Source organism: Lutra lutra, chromosome 4 (assembly GCF_902655055.1).
Source record: "Lutra lutra chromosome 4, mLutLut1.2, whole genome shotgun sequence".
NCBI lineage: Eukaryota > Metazoa > Chordata > Mammalia > Carnivora > Mustelidae > Lutra > Lutra lutra.
In genome coordinates this window covers 124,227,341-124,248,958 of record NC_062281.1, presented here as the reverse complement: position 1 = coordinate 124,248,958, position 21,618 = coordinate 124,227,341, and the positions used below count along the sequence as shown (strand labels likewise).

Here is a 21,618-nt window from a genome sequence, read left to right as displayed (position 1 = left end):
CGGCCTCACCGACTGGCTGGCAGGCCTGCGGCAGATGGCCTGACTGATGGGCGCGGCCTGGTGCCCCTCCGGCCGGCGGCCGTTTTCTGCCCCCCTCCCGTTCAACCGCCGAGGCTCCGGAAGCGAGACGGGGTGGAGACGGGGCCGGGAGCGTCCCCCGCCCCTCAAGGACATCCAGAGTTCGGCCCCGGGCCGAGACACAGCACCGCCCTCCTTTCTGGCCCCACGACCACAGTGCTGGTGTGGCCGCCCTCCCGAGGCGGGTGAGGGCCCTGAAGACAGACCCTTCGGGCACCACCCCCACCCTTTCCTTTCGTCTCCCTCACTCTCCCCGCCGAGTCCAAGAAGGAAGTTTCCTTTTCCTGCCCCTGAACCCAAAGAGCTGCCAAGACAGTCCCCTCCAGCCCTCTCTCTCCCTCGGGAAGGACGGTCGCTGGGCTTAGGCGGTCCGCGGGTGAAATGGAGATTGCCAGTTGGCGTACGTACTCCGCCAAGGCGTTGGGAAGTCTGGAGTTTGGGGGTTCCCACTCATTCTCAAAATGGGAAGCACCGGCTGTAGGACATGGAGAGGGGGAGGGGGAGGAGGAGACTCGTCTTACGCATGTTAGAGTTTTGAGTTTCAGATACACTTTAAGGGGGGAAATTTGGCTATCTCGCGGCTTTCCGCAGAGAAGTATCAGTCTAGGGAACTTGGACAGTTTTCCATAGTCATCACCCACATTATGCCAACTCAGTTAAATCTATGAACAGATGTAAATTTCACCACGAGTTATAAACAATCTGGTGTTTAAGTTAATAGCACAGTCACAGTAGCAACAACATTCTCTTTTGTAAAGAGAAAACACAAATAGTTTTCTAATATGCATACCATACTGATACTGAAATGTAAATCAGTTGTCCTGCCTTTACTACATTGTCTCCTTTACCCCAGTTTTATTGATGTGATTGATCTTAACATTGCACTGCTCTTGGCAAAAGAATGGTAGAACTAGTGCAAGGTAATAGCTGCCTATATTGTGAAAAAAAAAACTGTCAAACATTTGCAAGGCACTTGACAGATTACCTACTATCCTTTCTATAATTTTGCCAGATAGATGTTACTAACGCCTTTTATATATGAGGAAGTAGCCTTAGAAAGGTTAAGAAACTTGATTAACTTGCATGGCTAGTAAATGGCCAAGTGCTCTCTCTAATCTACTAATTTGTTTCAAGTTGCTTCTCTCTTCCAGGATAGGCATTGCAGATATAGAATAATAGAATGTTACAGGCTAGGGAGACCTTAAAGATCATCTGGTATTACAGTCTGAGCATTTCAACAATACTTAAACAGACAGCACTTAAGGCATGGGAAATTCCTTCTGAGTCTTGATTTCTCAGTTCCAAAATCTGCATAGTAATAAGCTAGCTGCCTTAACCCTCAGCTCCCCATTCTCTATGAAATTATAAGCTATACTGTAGAGACAAATGAACTATATGGTTAAAGTAATTTCTTGATTTAAATTGACCTACTTTTAATAGCTCAAAGACGGGGGCGGGGTGCAAAAAGAATGGTTGAAGGTCTGAAATGAACTTGATTTGTAAGACTTAATGTTAACTGAAAAGAGGCCTTTGGTGTTTGTTTTATTGCTGGTTCCTAATGATTTTGTTTGTGGAGTGGAGATTTGACATGACACTTTTAAAGATGTATGTTTTCAGATACATAATGCACAGTGCTTAAATGGAACAGACATGGGTACTGGAATTTGATTTAAATTGTCGATAGACTTGATATAAAAAATCTAGCAAAGTTCTCAAAAGATGGACTTCCTAGGTGAATTTTAATTACTTGTTTCAGATTTTTTATTTATTTTATTTATTTTTTAAAGATTTTATTTATTTTATTTGACAGGCAGAGATTACAAGTAGGCAGAGAGGCAGGCAGAGAGAGAGAAGGAGGCAGGCAGAGAGAGAGAGGAGGAAGCAGGCTCCCTGCTGAGCAGAGAGAACCGGATAGATGCCGCGGGGGCTCCATCCTAGGACCCTGGGATCATGACCTGAGCTGAAGGCAGAGGCTTTAACCCACTGAGCCACCCGGGCACCCCTGTTTCAGACTTTTTAAAGTCTGTCCCAATCTGTTGAGCTATCAAATGATTTTTAGTATTAAATACTTTCATGCCTATTTCATGTCTGCCTTACACTATTTTGGACACTGGTGACAGAGCAGTGAATAAAATTAACAAAACATCTGCCCTCCTGTAGCTTGTAATCTAACAGTAAATATATCAGGTGAAGGAGAGGTGGTGAGTTAATGGTGGGGATGGCAGTTTTTGCCATGTTGTATAGGCATAATAATCATGGCAAGCCTTTCCAATAGGATCAAATTCCAAGAGACCTCAAGGAAGTGACAGTTCCAGTGTTTTGGAGGAAAAGCAATTTAGGCAGAAGGAAAAAGTACGAAGACTGAGGTTCTGGAGTACCTGGGACATTGGTTAGGGAGCTATAGCCATAGGATAGGCAAAAAGTGATAAAACTTAGGTGAGAGTGATAGCAGGGAAGGTTCAGAATCTATTCAGTATTCCTTCCCAGATTGGCTCTAGGTTAGGAAGAAAGATAAGTTAAGGGTGTCTATAAGGCTTTGGCTTGAGCCATTTACTGAGAAGGGAAAAATTTCAGCAGAAATAGACTCCTCAATATGTCTTTTTGTATTAAATCTGTTAGAAATAGATTCTGAAATATTTATGTATGAACTATATCATGTCTGAGGATTGCTTTAAAATATTCCAGAAGAGAGAAAAGTTGAAACATTGACAGAATGTTGACAGTTACAAAGCTAAGTTTCAATATACTATTAAAATTTAGAATGTTTGACATTTTGCACAGTACTTTTTTTTTATTATGTAAGGAAAAAAATTCATTTGAAAACATAACACGTGAAATTTGGAATGTTGTGTGGTAATTTTCAGCAAAAACACTGCATTGTCATTTTAGTACTTAGTCAATAACTGAATTCCCAGTCAGATTGCATTGACATCAGTATAGTGTCAGGTGCCAAGTTTCATGCTAAGAATAGGTAAGAGCTATGCCAATTACTCCTTATAAGCAATAAGAACAGTAGGAATGGAATTCAGCTTTCACATTTCTAAATAATAATTTCTATTCAAATTATACCTTAAGGAATAGGCCATTCTTTGAGTGACCAACTGCCATATCTTTTTTCATTTTACTTAAAAATTTTTAGGTTAACAAGCGAACATTCCCTGTTTTTAAAAAGAAAAACTATTAAACATACAAATGGGTTTTACCACTCTATTCTCACTCATAAAATCTGTTTGTATGTCTTGCAACTTTGAAAGAATGTTGAGGTAAAAATGTATAATCAATAGGAATATTCATTCCTTAACAGTATGTTTGGGTGCTTTTGTTATTCTTAACTCCCTCAAAATAAAAAAATACAAAAGCATCAGGTAATTTGACCTCCATAAATTGTTACTTTATTAGTATCTTAAAAGCTATTTATTCTTACTGTCTTCTTGGTAGACTCCTTAATTGAGCAGCCTTCTCTTTTCTCTCACTCATATATAAACACTGTATTCCTATCAAATTATTTTTTAATTCCCCAAATACTTTGTACTTTTCTAACTCTAGACTTTATGTTCATACAGTTAAACTCATTGTGAACGCCCTCCACCCCCTCCCTCTTTGTGTATTCTTTCCTTCCCTCAAGATAAATCTTAAAGTCCATCTCAGACCACAAGAGCTTGATGTGAACTCCTGTGTCATTTTTTAATTCTGTACGATCATGTGGCATGATCTAATAAGTGTTATGTAAGGTCCCTTGGAGCTATAAAATTCTGTAACTCTCTGGCTTTCACATCTTTATTAAGTTTGTATGTCCTAAGGAATCAGCTGTTTCTTATTCCCCTCTCACAGTATCCAACATTGTTTTTTTTAAATTTTTATATCATTTTAGCCAAGCAGCGTATCCATATGCAAAGTTTACTCTTTGAATCATTTAGCATGTTAAATGATCTTGTTATTTTTATTAGTATTTTTCTAACATATCTGCTGAACTTGGAGTTGACTAATGCCAGTCTGAAATATTAAACTATTTAATTCAGTCTGTATTTATTGAGTACCTCCTAGGTGCTTAGCACTGAAGTACAAAGATGAATGAGACCTAGTTGATGCCCTCAAAGACTTCATTGCCCCAGTTGTCATAATTATTTTTTCTTTGTAGTAAATATCCATTTTTTGAAGTATTGTTCTGTTACTTCATTTGATAAATGTCCCAAGTGGACACATTTTTACTTCAGAATTGATACTGAAGCAAAACTTTTGCTCACCATCTTTAAAATAAGACCATATACCCCCCCCCAAATTTTCAACTTTAATTACTTAGGAGTTTCATTTTAATTTTCTAACATTTCCTTTGACCTAACTACTGAAGTTATACTATGAACTTCATGAATGCCAGCTATTTTCTGAGGGGGAAAAAAGTCTTTAAAATTTAGTTGCAAGCTTGGCTTTCATCTCTGATTTAATTTAACAAATAATGGTGTGTCTAACCTGGAGAGTTAAAGATGAATACAATGCTGCCCTCAACTAACTCCTATTGGATCCTATCTGGATGGATTTCCAAATTGGCTAAGCATTGGTCCAAGCCCTTTTGAAATCCTGTTTCCTTTATGGAATTTAAACTGTAACAACTTTACGTGTCTCTCAAATTCTAATAAAACTTGTCACATTCAAAGTCCACACATTTTCTTGTTATGTAAAAACTTTGCATATTTGCTGTTACCCAAAACATCATATCCTTTGGTATTACTGGTGTTAATTTAGTAAACTACTAGATAGAAGATGGTTAACCTGATGTTAAAATAATCACCCGTGTGCTTAGAACAGTATTTCTTAGTCTTAACTGCACTTAAAATTACCTGAGGAATCTTTACAGAATATACCCCAGTCTAGTTAAAGTGGAATCCTTGGGATTGTTTTTGTTTTGTTCACTGTTTTTGAAAGCTTCCCCAGGTAGTTCCAAAGAGCAGCCAAAAATGAGAATGATCTGAGAAGGACCTACTTTACAGTTTACTAACACATTATAATCAAAATTCGTGTTACGCATTTTATCCCCAAGAAGTTTAGGTAACTTTTAAAATATTACTTTACTCAAAGAATTGATGATAAGAGTTCATACTATAGATGCCTTTCATCACAAAGCCTTTTTACCTGTTGTCCTTTTCTCTTTGTGATGAAGCATGGTTTGGAATCCAGGCTCCGTGTTTCATACTGTAGGCTATATGGCTATCCTGTAATAAAGAAAGGATCACTGCGCTTGGCATAATGTGGCTGAGTCATAGTCCTTTCCTTAAAGCAATGTTTACAGAAAATGTATAAAGAGAGGGGATTAAGCTTTCTGGTCTCATGTCATTTTACTGTATTACTCATGAAATAATTATGAGAGAACTGTACATCAAATAATATCTAGGAGAACATTGGGTTTGGATTTCTGTGATATATTCTGACTTTCATTGTAGGTTGTTTTCACAAAGGTTTTTATTAAAACTACTAAACATTCATTAAAATGCTTAAAATCAACTATAGTTTTTAACAGCTGGTAGGAGACTACAAATAGTAATGATTTTAGACTTAGATTTTTGGTATTTGGGAAAAGGATTTTTTTTTTTTTTTTTTTTAAGAAAGAACGGGTCTTTTATCTTTCTCAGAAGCAAACCGTTATTATCATTTTATGTTTCTTAAGATCATAAAATCCTGGATGGCAAGAACCATGTCATGGGCTGTATACATCTCACATACAATAGAAGAAATATATGCCACAAGTATTTTGATTAACAATGTAAACCTAAATTTAGTTGATATAACTCATCATTTTCTACAGTAGATGCTTTCTTAAAATGTATTAGAGAAAAATGTATTAAATGATACTATATTGCTAATATGTCATACTTTCTGGTTAATGATGGAAAAAAATCCTTAAACCTCTACAATAAAATCATGGGAGATAATGTCTTTTATAAGACATATTGTATATGTGTTCTTACATATTACATATGTCTTTTTACAGTTACAAGACATACTGTATGTCTTGTAATTAAATTATTTTAATGTAATTAAATATTTTTATGAAATTATATATAAATATATAACATATAAGCACATATTATATAAAATAAATATTTTTAATATAATTAAATATATATTTAATAAAATTTAAATGTATGATTTCAGCTTAAATATATGATAACATTAGTAGTGTTTTTCTGTACCCCTGCCTTTTTTTATTCATTCCAGATAGGATTAAAGTTACCCTTAATTTGATGATTATTGAATACATGTAGGAAGCCGAGGTGGGCTGTAAGATCCAGCTGACCAGAGTGCTGTGAGCAAAAACACAGGGGCTAGAAAGAACTGAAATATATTTGTATAATGGTAGTAGAAAATATTAATATCTTAAAATCAGCAAATATTTACTGGAAGTCTTATAGTATAATGAGACTATGATTGAATAAACATGTGAAATTGAAACATGACACTGACACCTTAGGCAAAATGTTTATCAATAAAGTTTTGATTCTTACCTATATATTATATTGATTCTTACCTATATATTAAGAAGGGGTTTTTTGGAATATTTGATATAAAATGTACAGCTTAACATATGGCATTTTCTTTTCTTTTTTTTTTTAAGATTTTATTTATTTATTTGACAGAGAGAGAGAGAGAGATCACAAGTAGGCAGAGAGGGGTGGGGAGGAAGAAGGCTCCCTGCTGAGCAGAGAGCCTGATGCGGGGCTCAATCCCAGGACCCTGAGATCATGACCTGAGCTGAAGGCAGAGGCTTAACCCACTGAGCCACCCAGGCGCCACTAAATGGCATTTTCTAATTTATACTAAGCCCTAACACTATTAAAAACACAGAAGTTTTAAAAAAAAAGTCTTTATAAATGATCTTACTGAGAAAAGAAAACGTTAAAGACAAAAGATAAAACAAGAACATATGTAACATACTGGAATTCAAAGCACAGAATTAGGTAGAGTAAAAGAATAGTTTTTACTCCCAGAAAATGCAAGGAAATATCAGACTTTATTACTGGTACTTAACAAACTGCTCACATGGGCTTTCCTACAGAGCTGCTATTTTCTAAACTGGTTTTCTATAGTCAGACTATACTCATACTTAAGCATTCCTTATATTTTGTGGGTTTTGTTTTTTACCCTTCCAAGCTAAAATATTAAAAACCTGTTTACTGTGTTTATAGGATCTTACATTCTAAGTCAGTTTACTTTATTTCTTGCTCAGACTCATACAAAAAATAGCTTGTTGCAAATACTGAGCTTTGCAGTTATACTTTCACACTCTGTCTTTTCACTTAAAAAGCAAAGTATTTAATGAAAGATATTGTAAGGTAGTATAATGAGAATCATAGAGGAGAAACTAAATAATTAAAGAAAGGAATCTTCTGACCTAAAGTTTGAAATATTTTATTTTCCAAATAATTAGCTTTCTAGTTGTTGGTTCTCTGAAATATTATTGGGAAAAAATTTGCCCTGAAACCTAACTTGTGTTAGATAAACTTACTGATGAACTACTGTTTATAAATTGCTATTTATAAACATGTTTAAGTAAGTTCTAGCCTGTACCTCTAATTCCATTGTTTCTAAACGATGTGTTAGATAAAGTTTAACATGATTTTATGTACTGAAGAAAATAGGCCTGTTACGTTTATATTGTTTATATGATAGTTTTCATTTAGCTCTCCTGTAAACAGCAACCATGTCTTCTAGTTCTTAGGAGAGTGCCTTGCACAAAAACTGACCTACCTAATACTGATTTTTAAATTATGAGTCTATGAATTGTTTTAATTCATTCTTGGTTGTTAAATGTAAGTTAAGGACTTCTATTAAAAAAATAGGATGTATAAAGATGGTGCTAATGATTCTTCTAGAAATGCAACTGGAAGATAAATCATCAGAGAACTCTATGTGCTGCCCTTGGAATCCCTCATTTCTTATCGTTCACTCTCAGGTCAATTGTTACCTGCTCAGAGAAGGTGTTTGTCTAACACCTACATCTCACGCTCAAACTCCTCTTCCCCACGTCCAGGCCAAAATTGCATATCCCTCTCCCCCTGAAGCCTTCACTGATTCTCCTGTTTCCTTCCCTCCCTGCGGATTGAATTCTTCCTTCCTCTATATTCAAAGTCATTTAATTCATTCAGTTAATTGTTCAGTCACTCACTCAAGAAATAATAGGACCACCTGTGTCAGTCCTCTGTCCACTGTCTTTTTATCTTTGTATCCTTATTATCAAATTGTTTGTTGTCTGCCCTCCTAAGAGCAGAAACCTGTTTTTTCTGGCTGCTGAAACCCTTGTGCTTAGAATAATGCCTGGTACACATGAAGATGCTTGATAAATTATTTGTTGAAGGAATGAATCAAATAAGTAGATATACTTTTTTATTAAGGTGCTAAGTTAAGAATTTTTTCTACTGGTAGATCATCCTTTATAGGTGATGTTCACCTGGATAAATTACCCTCTTTTTTTCCCCTTCTGTTCCTTGCTTTATCTGAGAGATAATCTATTTAACCAATAGAGGTAGACTTTGAACATGTGAAATTCTAACCTTTCCCTCTGTAGAAGGTCTATAGCCTCAAATCTTCAGGGATCTGTAGAGAATACCATAGTTCTCTCTTAAAAGTGAAATTGCAGTAGTTATCCAACTGACCTTGGCATCAGGGTTTTGATCTTTTGCCCAATGCATCTCCTGTTCCTCTCCTCGGTTACAGTATACTGCAAGATTGTGGGCTTAGGCAATAGCTTTGGAAGTGATATTCTCCGTTCCACCCACCGGTTGAGGGCTTGGCTGCAGGCCAGTCTTGAAAAGACCTAAGGCTTTACAAAAGCTATTGAAGCATTTATTTCTAGCCCCTGAACAAGACCTTCAATCGGGGCTTGTAACCAGACTCTAAGAATAACATTCTAGAGGACTTTTTAACTAAAAATATTAACTGGTAATCAGAAAGTATTAGGCCAATAAGAAGGATGCTAAAAGAAACATAATAAAACTCAGAAAAATGGAGCAGCAGAAGATATTTTAAGAAATGAAAGGGGAGAAAAAAACAAGGTAAATATTATATTCTTTCAGCCAGAAATGAGTCATGGCTAATGAGTGTAGAATTAGTGCTAGTGATATGCCTCTGTTAAAATGGGAGAAAGCCGCCTATTCTAGAGGAAAAATATACATGATAAACAACCTGAGTCATCACTTCTGGTATTTAATTAAAAGTCTTCAAAAGTCTCCGTAAAATTTACATGGTAATCTTTTTATCTCTTTGCTTGTGTATGGGCAATGCTGCCTTCCCTCAAAAACCAACACACTCAAGGTAATAAAAATTGATACGCTGAGTATATTTAACTACATATTATGATCTTTAAAAAATGCTCTTCCATAGTAGAAATAGTGTATGTTCCAGAAGTTAGTTTGTGAATCAATTGTTGGAACATATCCTGAAGAAACAACTTGAATGATAGTTTCCCAAAACATCCCATAAAAGCCTATCTAACTAGGTGTGATTAAAGTGCCATTAATATAAAGCCGTATTAAACATAAGCAGCCCTTTTTAAATTCAAAATAATAATTACCAGGCACTGAACAAAGTGATTTACATACATACTCTTATTAATTCTCAAGGTACTGTACATTATGTATCATCTCTCTTTAATGATAGAAGATACCTAAGGAAAAAATATTCAAAAGCCTGTTTAGGTCACAAAATTAGTAGTGCAGCCAGGAATTTGAATTTAGTACTGACTGACTTAAAGTTCTTACTACTTACCACTATACTAACCTACTTTATATGTAAGAAGTATTTATATACTTCATATACCAGGCAGCATATAGATTTTCTAGAGTTTACCCTATCCATTCTAGCAGATGTAACCTTAAGAGAAGGTCAGCGTAAGTGCTGTAAAAAAGGTATGGATAAATTTCCATAGGGGCAAAAAAAAGCATTCGGTGCAATGGTTTACATTTATTTGTATGTTCAGGACTGTCTGGGTTTGAGTTATTAATTATTGATATAGGTTCCTAAAATGTATTTGAGGTATATTTAATTTTTTTTTGTAATTAATAACAGTTCACAGAAGAAAAGCTTGGCCAGGCAGAGAAGACAGAATTGGATGCTCACTTAGAGAACCTTCTTAGCAAAGCTGAATGTACCAAAATATGGACAGAAAAAATAATGAAACAAACTGAAGTGTTATTGCAGCCAAATCCAAGTAAGAAACTTTTTACCTTTGTCTACCTTATTGACTAATCTGATTAAAGGATACCGTTAGGTTTTTTTAATGTTAAAAAAAAAACTAAACAGGTTTTGATGGCTCTTGGAAAACAGTTTTTGGTTTATGGCTTTCAGGTGTATGGGGTGTGTGTGTGTGTGTGTGTGTCCTTTTGGTGAAGAAGAGGGTGATAAACACCTCTGTGTACCCTCTAACAGATTGACTGCTTGGGTTTTCCATGTCTTTGTAGAATCTTTTTGAAAATTTAAGGGAATGAATTTTGGTTTTGAGAGAGAGAAAAGGAAATACAAGTACCCCCCCACACACACACACACCTTGAGGAAGAGGGAAAGAGAATCCTAAACTCAGTGTGGATCCCAACGTGGGGCTTGATCTCAAAAACTAAGATCATGACATGAGCCAAAGTCGAGGATCAGGAGAGTCAGCACCTAATGGACTGAGCCACCCAGGCACCCTAGGAGTGGCTTTTAATTTTAAGAGTCAGGAAGGGCTATGGCAATAAATTAATCTTCCTTTCATAGGGGGGATGATCGTCCCTAAATAATTAAGGGAAAATTATATGGAAACTTACATAGTTAACATTTATGTTAAGTTTGATGTTTTTACATAAATTAATACATTTGATTTTCAGACAACTGTAAGGTTTTTCAGATCACGCATCTCAATAATTTATCGAATAAGGTACATGATTGTTTATTAATTGCAAATCATAAGTTAGCATTTTATACAGTGTAGAATAGCTAATTAGAAGTGGAAACGGAACTAGAATCTGGTGCATCAAAATCCAGTCTTTTCACTCTGAGCTTTACACATCAAAACTGAAGAACAAGGGCAGCAAATGATTTCCTTCCTATTTTCCCCAGTGTTGTGACCATGTTGTGAAATGCCATAAGCTCATTTTTAGATACTAAAGTTCCAAGCTTTAATCTTTGTTGCTCTCCTATGAACCTAAACAAAACATGAGTAATTCTGTACCATTTTAATTAAATCATGGTAATCTTTTGAAATAGGCCTTCTACACTTTTGAGTGAGGCCTATTATCTTTGAGCACCATGTGCTATTTCTTACTCATTTAAAGCTACTTAAATTATGTACCAGAGCACCTTAAAAAAGTAGTAGACATGGAGCGGCTGGGTGGCTCAGTCCTTAAGTGTCTGCCTTCGGCTCAGGTCATGATCCCAGCGTCCTGGGATCAAACCCCACATTGGGCTCCCTGCTCTGCGGGAAGCCAGCTTCTCTCTCTCCCACTCCCCTTGCTTGTGTCCTTACTGTTTCTCTCTCTCTCTCTCTCTCTGTCAAATAAATAAATAATCTTTTTTTTTTTTTTTTAAAGATTTTATTTATTTATTTCACAGAGAGAAATCACAAGTAGGCAGAGAGGCAGGCAGAGAGAGAGAGAGGAGGAAGCAGGTTCTCCACCAAGCAGAGAGCCCGATGCGGGACTCGATCCCAGGACCCTGAGATCATGACCTGAGCCGAAGGCAGCGGCTTAACCCACTGAGCCACCCAGGTGCCCATAAAAAATAATCTTAAAAAAAAAAAAAGTCGTAGACATTTTTCTGTATGTTCCTTGCTCTGTCTAGAGTTCTTCACATAAGTAGTCTATTCTACATATTTTTCTGAGTGGCAGACAAACTCATACACAACTGGTAAATGGGAATTTCATTAGTACAAAGTTACAGAGGCTCATATAATACAGTTTTACATTAGTGTTTTTTTAAGTCTAAAGTAGTAAACAAATTTAGATTTTTTTTGTTTGTTCTCTGATTATAAAGTTACATAGATTATGAGTAGTCAGGCCCAAACCTCTTTTACCTGTAAGTCCTGTAATTTTTAGGGTATGATTTTCCACAACCTAGGGTTTTTCAAAAATCTCTATCGCATTATAGCAGTATTGCCCACATATTCTTTTTTTTTTTTTTTAAGAATTTATTTATTTGACAGAGATCACAAGTAGGCAGGGAGGCAGGCAGAGAGAGACAGGGAAGCAGGCTCCCTGCCGAGCAGAGAGCCTGATGCGGGGCTTGATCCCAGAACCCTGAGATCATGACCTGAGCCGAAGGCAGAGGCTTAAACCACTGAGCCACCTAGGTGCCCCGCCCACATATTCTTTTAAGATTTTATTATGGTCTATTGATGTCCTATTGAAATGAACATTTACTTAAAATATGCCAAATGTTTTACTAACTGAACAAAGTCAACATAGGTTTCAACTTTAAACTTTTGACCAAATAAGTAGAAATGCACCAAAGCTAAGAATGACTCTCTTAGTCAGAAAATGAAATTCTGAAATGTAGTTAGCATCTTCTAAATGGTTATGTTTTGAACTGACTCATTTTGGTTTGAACTGATTTAAAGGTTTTTAAAGTCCTGCTTAAAAACTTCTTATGCTGCTCCAGAGTCTACCACAAAAACAAGTATTATTCCAGTAGCCTATTTTATGTATTATAATTAATGCTTATGCTGATTCCTCAAGTGTTTCTATTACTGGTTCAATTCACTTTTTAAGTTTTCAGTGCACTGTGTGAAACTTGTACTTGTGGAGGAATTATCTGAGATGATTAAAAGGAGCCTCTTTTTTTTTTTTTAGCTTCTCTTTGGATGATAAATTTTTGATTTATAGTTAATCATTACTTCTGGAAACTGACCTTTTTCTCGCTTGTCTCTGTCATACCTATTAGGCAGGTGTGCAGGTGTGAATATTTTGTATATTGTACTAACCAAGCATTTATTCAGATTTTACTGATTTTTTTTCCTTTCCATGTATACTAGCATTCTGCTATTTCTTTTAACCTATCTCATATTTTGACCTCATTTTTAATGGCAAAAACTTTTGAGTGAGTACATGCTGAGAGATATCTATATATCTTGTACTTTAAATAAAATTAAGCCATGACTTCATATTACTGATGTCGGTCTGTGACTGTTCCAAACCTAGGTTGTTCTATTCCTTAATTTCCCATGCCTATATTTAGACTCTAGGAAGGAGAGAGAGCATGTGAGCAAGCAAAAGCATGATAAAGGTTTTAGAAGTATGTGACTCTTTGGTTCTAATAGATAGTTTATATCCATATTTTCATAGCTGGAAATCCCTGGTTTTGAAATTGAAATGAACATACATTCAAAGTTAAAAATCAGACTGTGCAAAGAGGCAAAGGCAACTTCATTAGCCATTAGGTGAACAACGCTTTTAGAATCTCATAGAATATTCATCATATGATAGTTTTACTTTAAGTAAATATTTTTGTGCCAAAATATTTTATCAGATTTCTAAAGTATAAGTTTCATAGAGCTATATAATATTCTAGTATAAAAATTAAAAATTAAGTATGAAGATATGTACTTAAAAATGCTAACATCATCTTATTTTACAGGGTGATAAATGGTAGTAGGTAAAAAAAAATTTTTAAATAGTTTTGCTTTTTGAAATCATTGATAATTTTAAACCTTTCTCCTAGATGCCAGGATAGAAGAATTTGTTTATGAGAAACTGGATAGAAAAGCTCCAAGTCGTATAAACAACCCAGAACTTTTGGGACAATATATGATTGATGCAGGGACTGAGTTTGGCCCAGGAACAGCATATGGTAAGCAAAAGGCAAAAAGATCAGCTAAGAACTAGCTTTACTTATAGATTTTTACTACTTAGAAACATCATGAACATTTATCTAATATTAGTAGAATCAATTTTAACTTCAAATTTTTTGTTTATGTTTTGGACAAAGTGAGAAATAGAGGTGCCCAGCAAATATGAATAGTTCAATTTAATATTTAATATATTTAAGTATATATTACTCTGAGAATTCACGTTTATCACTTTAGATCTAAAAAGTTAAATGAATTCTTCACTTGTACTCCCATCGACTATTGTAACCTCCGTTATAGTACTTCTTTTGATGTATTATAAACTTTGTTTACATATGTCTCCTAGGTGATTTTAAGTTTTCTTGAGGTTTTATGTATTTTTAAATAAAATGTCTGGCACATAGTGTTTGAACACACCACTAGTGCTTTCATTACACGATAATGTCAGTACCACAAAAATGTTAACAGTAGTTATCTTTGGATGTTTCGATTATATTTCATTCTATTTTCCTCATGCAGTTCAAATTTTCTATAATCATGTTTTGCAGTTACATTTGTTAGTTGCTTTGTTAGTTGCTATGCTGACTTTTTAAATGTATAACTCTGAAGCTCATTATCCCTGAAATCTAATTTTCTCAGAATATAAGACTATTTCAAATTTCTATAGCTTCTTTTCCTCTTGTTCATGGCAAATAATTCTCTTTATTAAGACTTCTGCAGGGGGACGCCTGGGTGGCTCAGTTGGTTAAGCAGCTGCCTTCGGCTCTGGTCATGATCCCAGCGTCCTGGAATCGAGTCCCACATCGGGCTCCTTGCTTGTCAGGGAGCCTGCTTCTCCCTCTGCCTGCCATTCTGTCTGCCTGTGCTCGCTCTCCCTCTCTCTCTCTCTCTGACAGATAAATAAATAAAATCTTTAAAAAAAAAAAAAAAGACTTCTGCAGGAAATTGGTCCTTATGTGGGTATGAAATGAAATGTAGGTAAATTAAATGATTTTTTACATATGGTACCGATTTATAAAATAGTTCATAAATTCTGGAACAAAATGAATGTAAAGTTTTAATAGTTACCGTTATGTCAGAAGGTAATAACCTAAATACTGTAAAATGAATGGCATTAATCCATTGAATAACTGTTAAATGTACAATTGAAACTTTTACATCGTGGCCTTCAAAAGATACTTCTTTGAGAAGTCTGAAAATGCTTAAAATTTCTATAGTTTTATTTCTAAATTTTAACTATTAATTTTAGGAAAATTTTACACATTAAACAGGTTTTTTTGTGCCTGCTGGTACAGAAGTAGTTAGATCCTACAGGTCATAAAGGTACATGAAAGACACCTAGCCCTTTCCTTCACCAAGCTGAAGGCCTAGTGGAGCATGGACATTCAAAAGGCTTCTCAATTTTTTCCTTTTTTAATATGCTTAATCTGTTTTCACCAGTAGTAATTCTGTTGACTGTAACTTGATTATTGGAATTAGGCTTTGTGAATCTAATCGTAATTGATAAGAACTAACAATTGAGTATTTCTGGCATTGGGGTCTACACTATACAGTAAATATATTATTTCTATAAGTCTTCACTTATATCCTGCTTATAATATAAATTCTGTTATCTCCATTTTTAAGACAAGGAAACCAAATCTTAGATTACATAATTTATCAGTGATCATACAGCTAGTAATTCAAAGAGAGATCTGTAAACAGACATGGAGCTCTTAATGACTATGTTATTTTATCTTCCTTGCCAATCAGATCTAATCTCATCCTAACATGGAAGGAAGATTTAAGATCCACAGAATTGAAGCTTTTAGAGATAGAACTGGAAGTAGAACTTTGGTCTTGTTGTCCCCTTTTTGCTCTGTTTTGCATTGAACTTGTCCTATTTAAACATTAAGGTATATGTGTTGGAAAATGTGGATTTTTCTTTAACTTAAGATACAAATATATAATATCATTTAAAGATGCTTGAGGCTCATGCATATTATAGAAATAATAGACGAATTTTAACTTGATCTACTTATGAAAATTTTTTAGCATAATGCTTTTCTAAATGTGTCTCCACTGTTTGAGCTGTATCATAAATACTTTTTAATGATTTATCCTCCTTTGTTCCATAGGTTGAATTGGTACATTTAACTATGATATGATAAGGACTTCATGAACATCTATCATTTTCATTCAGATATTTATAATCTTAAATTTACTTTTAAAATAAAACTAATGACAGCTAATTCTCTTGAATTTTTTTAAGTAAACAAGTGATAACTAACTTTAAAGCAGATCAGATTGCTGATTTTATTTTCTGAAATTACCAGAAGATGGTAAAAAAACAAAACAAAACACTTTTTTCCTTTGCAGGTAATGCCCTTATTAAATGTGGAGAAACACAAAAACGAATTGGAACAGCAGACAGAGAGCTGATTCAAACATCAGCTTTAAATTTTCTCACTCCTTTAAGAAACTTTATAGAAGGAGATTACAAAACAATTGCTGTGAGTTGGAAAATGTTCCCTTTTTTTGTAGTAAAATAATTTATATATATTACTACAGTTTTAATGAATAATTTGCCCTCCTACTGACTGTGTAGATGTAGAAAATTTAAATAATCTAGCTAGGTACATATTCAGTGGGACACAGAGCTAACCAAAATGAACTATTGAAAATATATATGTCATCTTTGTGTCCCTGCAGTGTTATTGAGATTACATCAGTTGTTGTTCATTACCAGCACTAAAATTTGTAGAGAAGTTCCTGGGATGATTATAAAAATATGGCACAAAATATCTCCATAGTATAGCCATGTTGGTTTTTCATTTAAACTGGGAGCCAAAAACCTAGTTACTATACCTCTCGCTGTTTATCTTTCTGTTGTTTGCGTCCCTAGAAGTCTGTTATCTTCTCTTCACACAGCTGTGTGTTATTGCTGAAGAAATAAATAATAGCCTTCCCAAGCCTAATACTATTTTTTAGTTTGTTTTTCCAGCAATGGAGAGCTAAGATCTAGGTGGGTTTTTTTTTTCCTAAGATTTTTGCAAGATTGTTCTTTATTGTGAATACTACTTTAAACTTTAATTTGCAGATTCCTTATTATAAAATATTCTAGAAACTCAGTATGTTTACAATGAATTCGTCTCTGGGTAAAAAGTATTTTGCCTGAGAACAGAGGAAAAACCACCAAGTTGAAATATGATTTAAAGGATCTTAGATTGTCAGTAGGATGAAATGTGATATATGAAATCTGAGAATTAATAAAGCAAGCCGTGAATTTTTATAAACTTGCCTATTATGTTGAATTTACCATGAGGAATTCCAAGATACCACTATTTATTCATTATTCATTCTATAAATTTGAAATTTCCTTTGGAGTAGCAGAGTTGCTTTCAGTGCTATGGCACATTAAGGGAGCCTGCCCAGTCCTTGTTGTACATCACTTGGGGTGTCAAGGAACTTTAACCTAGGCTCGTACCTCCTTTACCATAGGTACTTCCTAGATAATCTCTTTGAAACAGCTCATCAACCTGCGCATTACTGACATTTTGGGTAGAATAGTTCTTTGTTGTAGGAGCTGTACTGCATTGTAGATATTTAGAAGCATCCTAGCTTCTGCCTAGTAACATCTCCCACCCCTAGTTGTGACAACCAAGAAGATTGAGCAAAACATTCCCTAAATGGCAAAACTGCAAAATATTAAAATTGGCATTCCTTTGTTTGTGCCATCACCTGCCATCTTTCCCAGATTTCCTGGGCATCTAGAGTGTCTCCATTATTTTAAAATTGAAAACCATAAGAAAAAAGAGTCAAGCGTCACTTCATAGCCAATTTTGTAATCAATGATCTTTGTTTATCAGATGATTCATGTATTTAATGGAGAATGATACTTTAAATGTGCATGCTTGTACTGGATTTTAACATCACTAGGCTTTATTTTTTTCTTTCCTATATTTATAGAAAGAGAGGAAACTATTACAAAATAAGAGACTGGATTTGGATGCTGCAAAAACCAGACTAAAAAAGGCAAAAGCTGCAGAAACTAGAGCTTCAGTAAGTAGTGTTTTTTCATAGGAAAACATCTTGGGTTGATAAATTTAAAATGTGTAAAATATTTTACTCCTATAGCATGCAAGCTACAGTCTGTTACTAAGACTATAATAATGACTTTAGGATATTGTTTTGTGTTTAAACAAGCTTTTCAAAACAATACATCCGAATCCGCGCAAAGTAGTCATATCCACAGGCAGTACTGTTTCAGTGATACACCTGTTGCTAAAAAATAAGTTATAAGAGCTCCTAAAGCTCTGTCGTTCTTTAAATATCCTCAGTGATGATGGCAAATATTCTTTTGGAGATAGGTTTATTATATTTGAAATAGAAAAACAGTAATTAAGATGAGAATGAACCAAGTTTGAGATTGCTCATGTGTGACCTAAAAATTAAACTTTACTTCCTTTCCATATGTGAGTCAAACTGATTAAAGGCATTGTCACCAAGAATAGTTCCAAAACAATTCAAATAGTTGCAGCATGGACACACAGGTGACTATTTTGAAGAGGAGGAAACCCATTTGAATACATAACTTCTGGTGTATTTTTTATATACCAGATATATACTTCTGGTATATTTATTTCATAAAATCAATCTCAGAATAATCTTTTTAAATGGAGTTGGTTAAATATTAAATATAATAATATAATGATTTACATTTATGTATTTATAAGTTTCTTAAAAGGTTTTATTTATAAACTTATTTGATCTGTTATTTATACAGTTTATATTTTCGTTCCAAAGATTGAAGACATTGATCAAATAGTACAATATAAACAAGTCTGAATTTATTAGAGGAGGCTAACAAGTTAATTCTTAATTTATACTAAGAGATATATTTTGTCAAGAAGCTTGACATTCCCCCTGCCTTCTGTTCCCAACTCACTACCACTGTCATCATCAAGAATCATTGCCTTAAGGAACATACGCCACAGTGCTGGTGGAAGACAACTTTGGCTCCCTTGTTTGGGAAAAGAAGAGGTTCAGACTTGTTTCACAGTGAAATTTTAAACTGGTAAAATTGGCATTGGAAAGTGATATCTTGTGAAAGTACCCTAACACTTTATATGAGCAGAATAAATTGCTTATAGAAATATTTTCTTCTAAACAGCCTTTTGGAGATTCTGTATTAGTCACTGCTGGAGGAGAGCTTGCTTTGACAAGACATTAAATCCAAATTCTCTGGCTTTTTCACCTCAGGATTTATCATGATGTCATCATCAAGAACACCCTAACTTCCCAAAGCAGACTTTCCACAGAATCTGAACTTTAAAAATGAACACTATGGGTGGCAAAGGACTCTAAATTAGAATTAGTTTCTAGTTGCTAATAGTAGATTTATGTGTAAAATAGAAATTGATTTTTAAGATACTAATTTCATAATCAGGAAAAATGTTAAGATAAATAAGAATCATTTGGAAATAAGTCAAAATCTCTTCATTCAAAATGCCTGTATGCGCCCAATAATGATTTTGGAATGAGAATACTGTCATCAAGTATCAGTACAAAATTTTCTTTAACAAGGGGCGCCTGGGTGGCTCAGTGGGTTAAGCTGCTGCCTTCGGCTCAGGTCATGATCCCAGGTCCTGGGTTCAAGCCCCACATCGGGCTTTCTGCTCAGCAGGGAGCCTGCTTCCTCCTCTCTCTCTGCCTGCCTTTCTGCCTACTTGTGATTTCTCTCTGTCAAATAAATAAATAAAATCTTTAAAAAAAAAAAAAATTCTTTAACAAGCACTGTTACGGAATAATGTAATCTTTTTTACCTAGAAAAGTTCCAGAAAATTTATAGATTTAACACCTTATAAGGTCCTTTGGTTATTCTAAATTATTTTTCCATTGCTATAAAAATGTGTAAGAATCAGTAGTAGACAAATTTTGAAAGATCCTTTTGATATGTCCAGATCTTTTCTTTTTTTTTTTATAAAGGTTTTTTTTTTTTAAAGATTTTATTTATTTGACAGAGATCACAAGTAGGCAGAGAGGCATGTAGAGAGAGAGAGAGGAAGGGAAGCAGGCTCCCCGCTGAGCAGAGAGCCCGATTCAGGGCTCGATCCCAGGACCCTAAGACCATGACCTGAGCCGAAGGCAGAGGCTTAACCCACTGAGCCACCCAGGCGCCCCTCCAGATCTTTTCTTGACAGTTTTTTTGTGCTAAGTATTGTTGAGGACAAATTTTTTCCATGAGAATTTACATTTAAAATAAAAATGAAAGATTATACCAATAACTTTATTGAGCAATTTCATTTATACACAGCTTTTCCTAGAATTTATATGTTGCATAAAACAAATTTAACTATAGCCAAATATTTAGAATATTAGTTTAGGCAGAAATTCACATTTCCTGATTATAATTGTGTTCTTTTCCCCTAAATAACCAACCCATTTTTCTTCAAACTTTATAGCAGTAGGTCTGAAATACTTTAGAAAAGTCCTCTTATTTTATTATTACATAAATCCTTGAGGCATGCCTATTATTTTGTGATCTCTGGTGGGGGGGGTTCTGTATTTCTTTTCTGTTTATTTGAAGAATACAGAAAAATAGAAACCACTAGGAGTTTGTGTTTGCTTTTTTTCTTGACACATTTCCTCATTCCTAGTTGGCAGCTTGAAGAGCTTACTCTAATTTCAGAATTCCTTTGAATTCACTCTATAAATTGCCTTAGATTGTTTTGTGAATAGTTATTTCTCTGCAAGTAAAGTTTGGGACCTGTGCGTATCGGCACTTTTTTTTTCTTTAACTTGTTTACTAGTTTCTTGTGACCTCTTTTTAAAATCTGTATTTATCAAATGCTTATTTTGTACAAGGCACTTTGCTGAGGAATTCAGAGATAAATGCAAAATCTCTACTGCCCTCAGTTCACAATCTAGTATACTAGATTGAACTTTTTGGTGATTTAACCCTGTCAGTAAAATATTTATGCCTGTATCCAGTATTACTATTTTATTAGCTTGTATTTTATTAGTTAGCATGTTGAAGAATGGTAAGGCAACATCAAAGGCATTTCTCAAAAATACACCAATTGAACAGAAAGAAAACCTACTTGAAAGTTTCACAATGAACAAAAACACAATTTTGAAAATAGTGTAGAATTTGTCAAAGAAGCAAAGACAAAATTTCTGCATTTAAATTATGAGGAACTGACATTCATTAAACCTCCTTTAGTCTTATATAAATTTTTAAAAATTATTTTAGACTTTTGTTAATGAGAAGAAAAAAATCATCTGGTTTCAAAGTTCTCTCTCATATTTAGAGGTTTAGACCTCAGTTTTGGGTATACAAATGTGGAAAATACATCTTCAGGTAACACAGTATTGTGAATGTCCCTCTGCCCACTTGAGCATTTCCACAGATGTCTAAATATTTAATCTATAAATTGAGCATCATCATATAACTTAACCTTAATATTAGTACACATACAAGAATTTAAAACTTATTAAAAATACAAGGATTGACATACCTTTCATATTTCTTCAGGGTATGCCAAGACCTGGCTGAGGCTGACTGAGAGAGAACATGGTTGAAGGCATCATACATTCATAAAATAGAAATGATCTTTGATTAGGGAATTGTGGATAGGCAGAAGGGCTTTCATAGGTGAAAATTTAATAAAAATTGTAGGTTACTGGCAGTTTTTAAAGTGATGCATTTTTCCTAAATGATTCTAATTTAAAATAAGCATCAATCAAGCATCATG

At 34.5% G+C, this 21,618-nt stretch overlaps 1 protein-coding gene across 2 annotated transcripts in view; it reads left to right on the top strand.

Annotated features, from left to right (window-relative positions):
• The window catches only part of SH3GLB1 (SH3 domain containing GRB2 like, endophilin B1), a 35,559-nt gene that overhangs the window by 476 nt on the left and 13,465 nt on the right, over positions 1-21,618 (top strand). For both annotated transcript variants that reach the window (XM_047728562.1, XM_047728563.1), the window contains exons 2-5: positions 10,135-10,276; positions 13,756-13,884; positions 16,241-16,374; positions 17,831-17,923. In XM_047728562.1, coding sequence (XP_047584518.1) covers positions 10,135-10,276; positions 13,756-13,884; positions 16,241-16,374; positions 17,831-17,923 — 498 coding nt within the window. The remainder of the gene's footprint in view (positions 1-10,134; positions 10,277-13,755; positions 13,885-16,240; positions 16,375-17,830; positions 17,924-21,618) is intronic.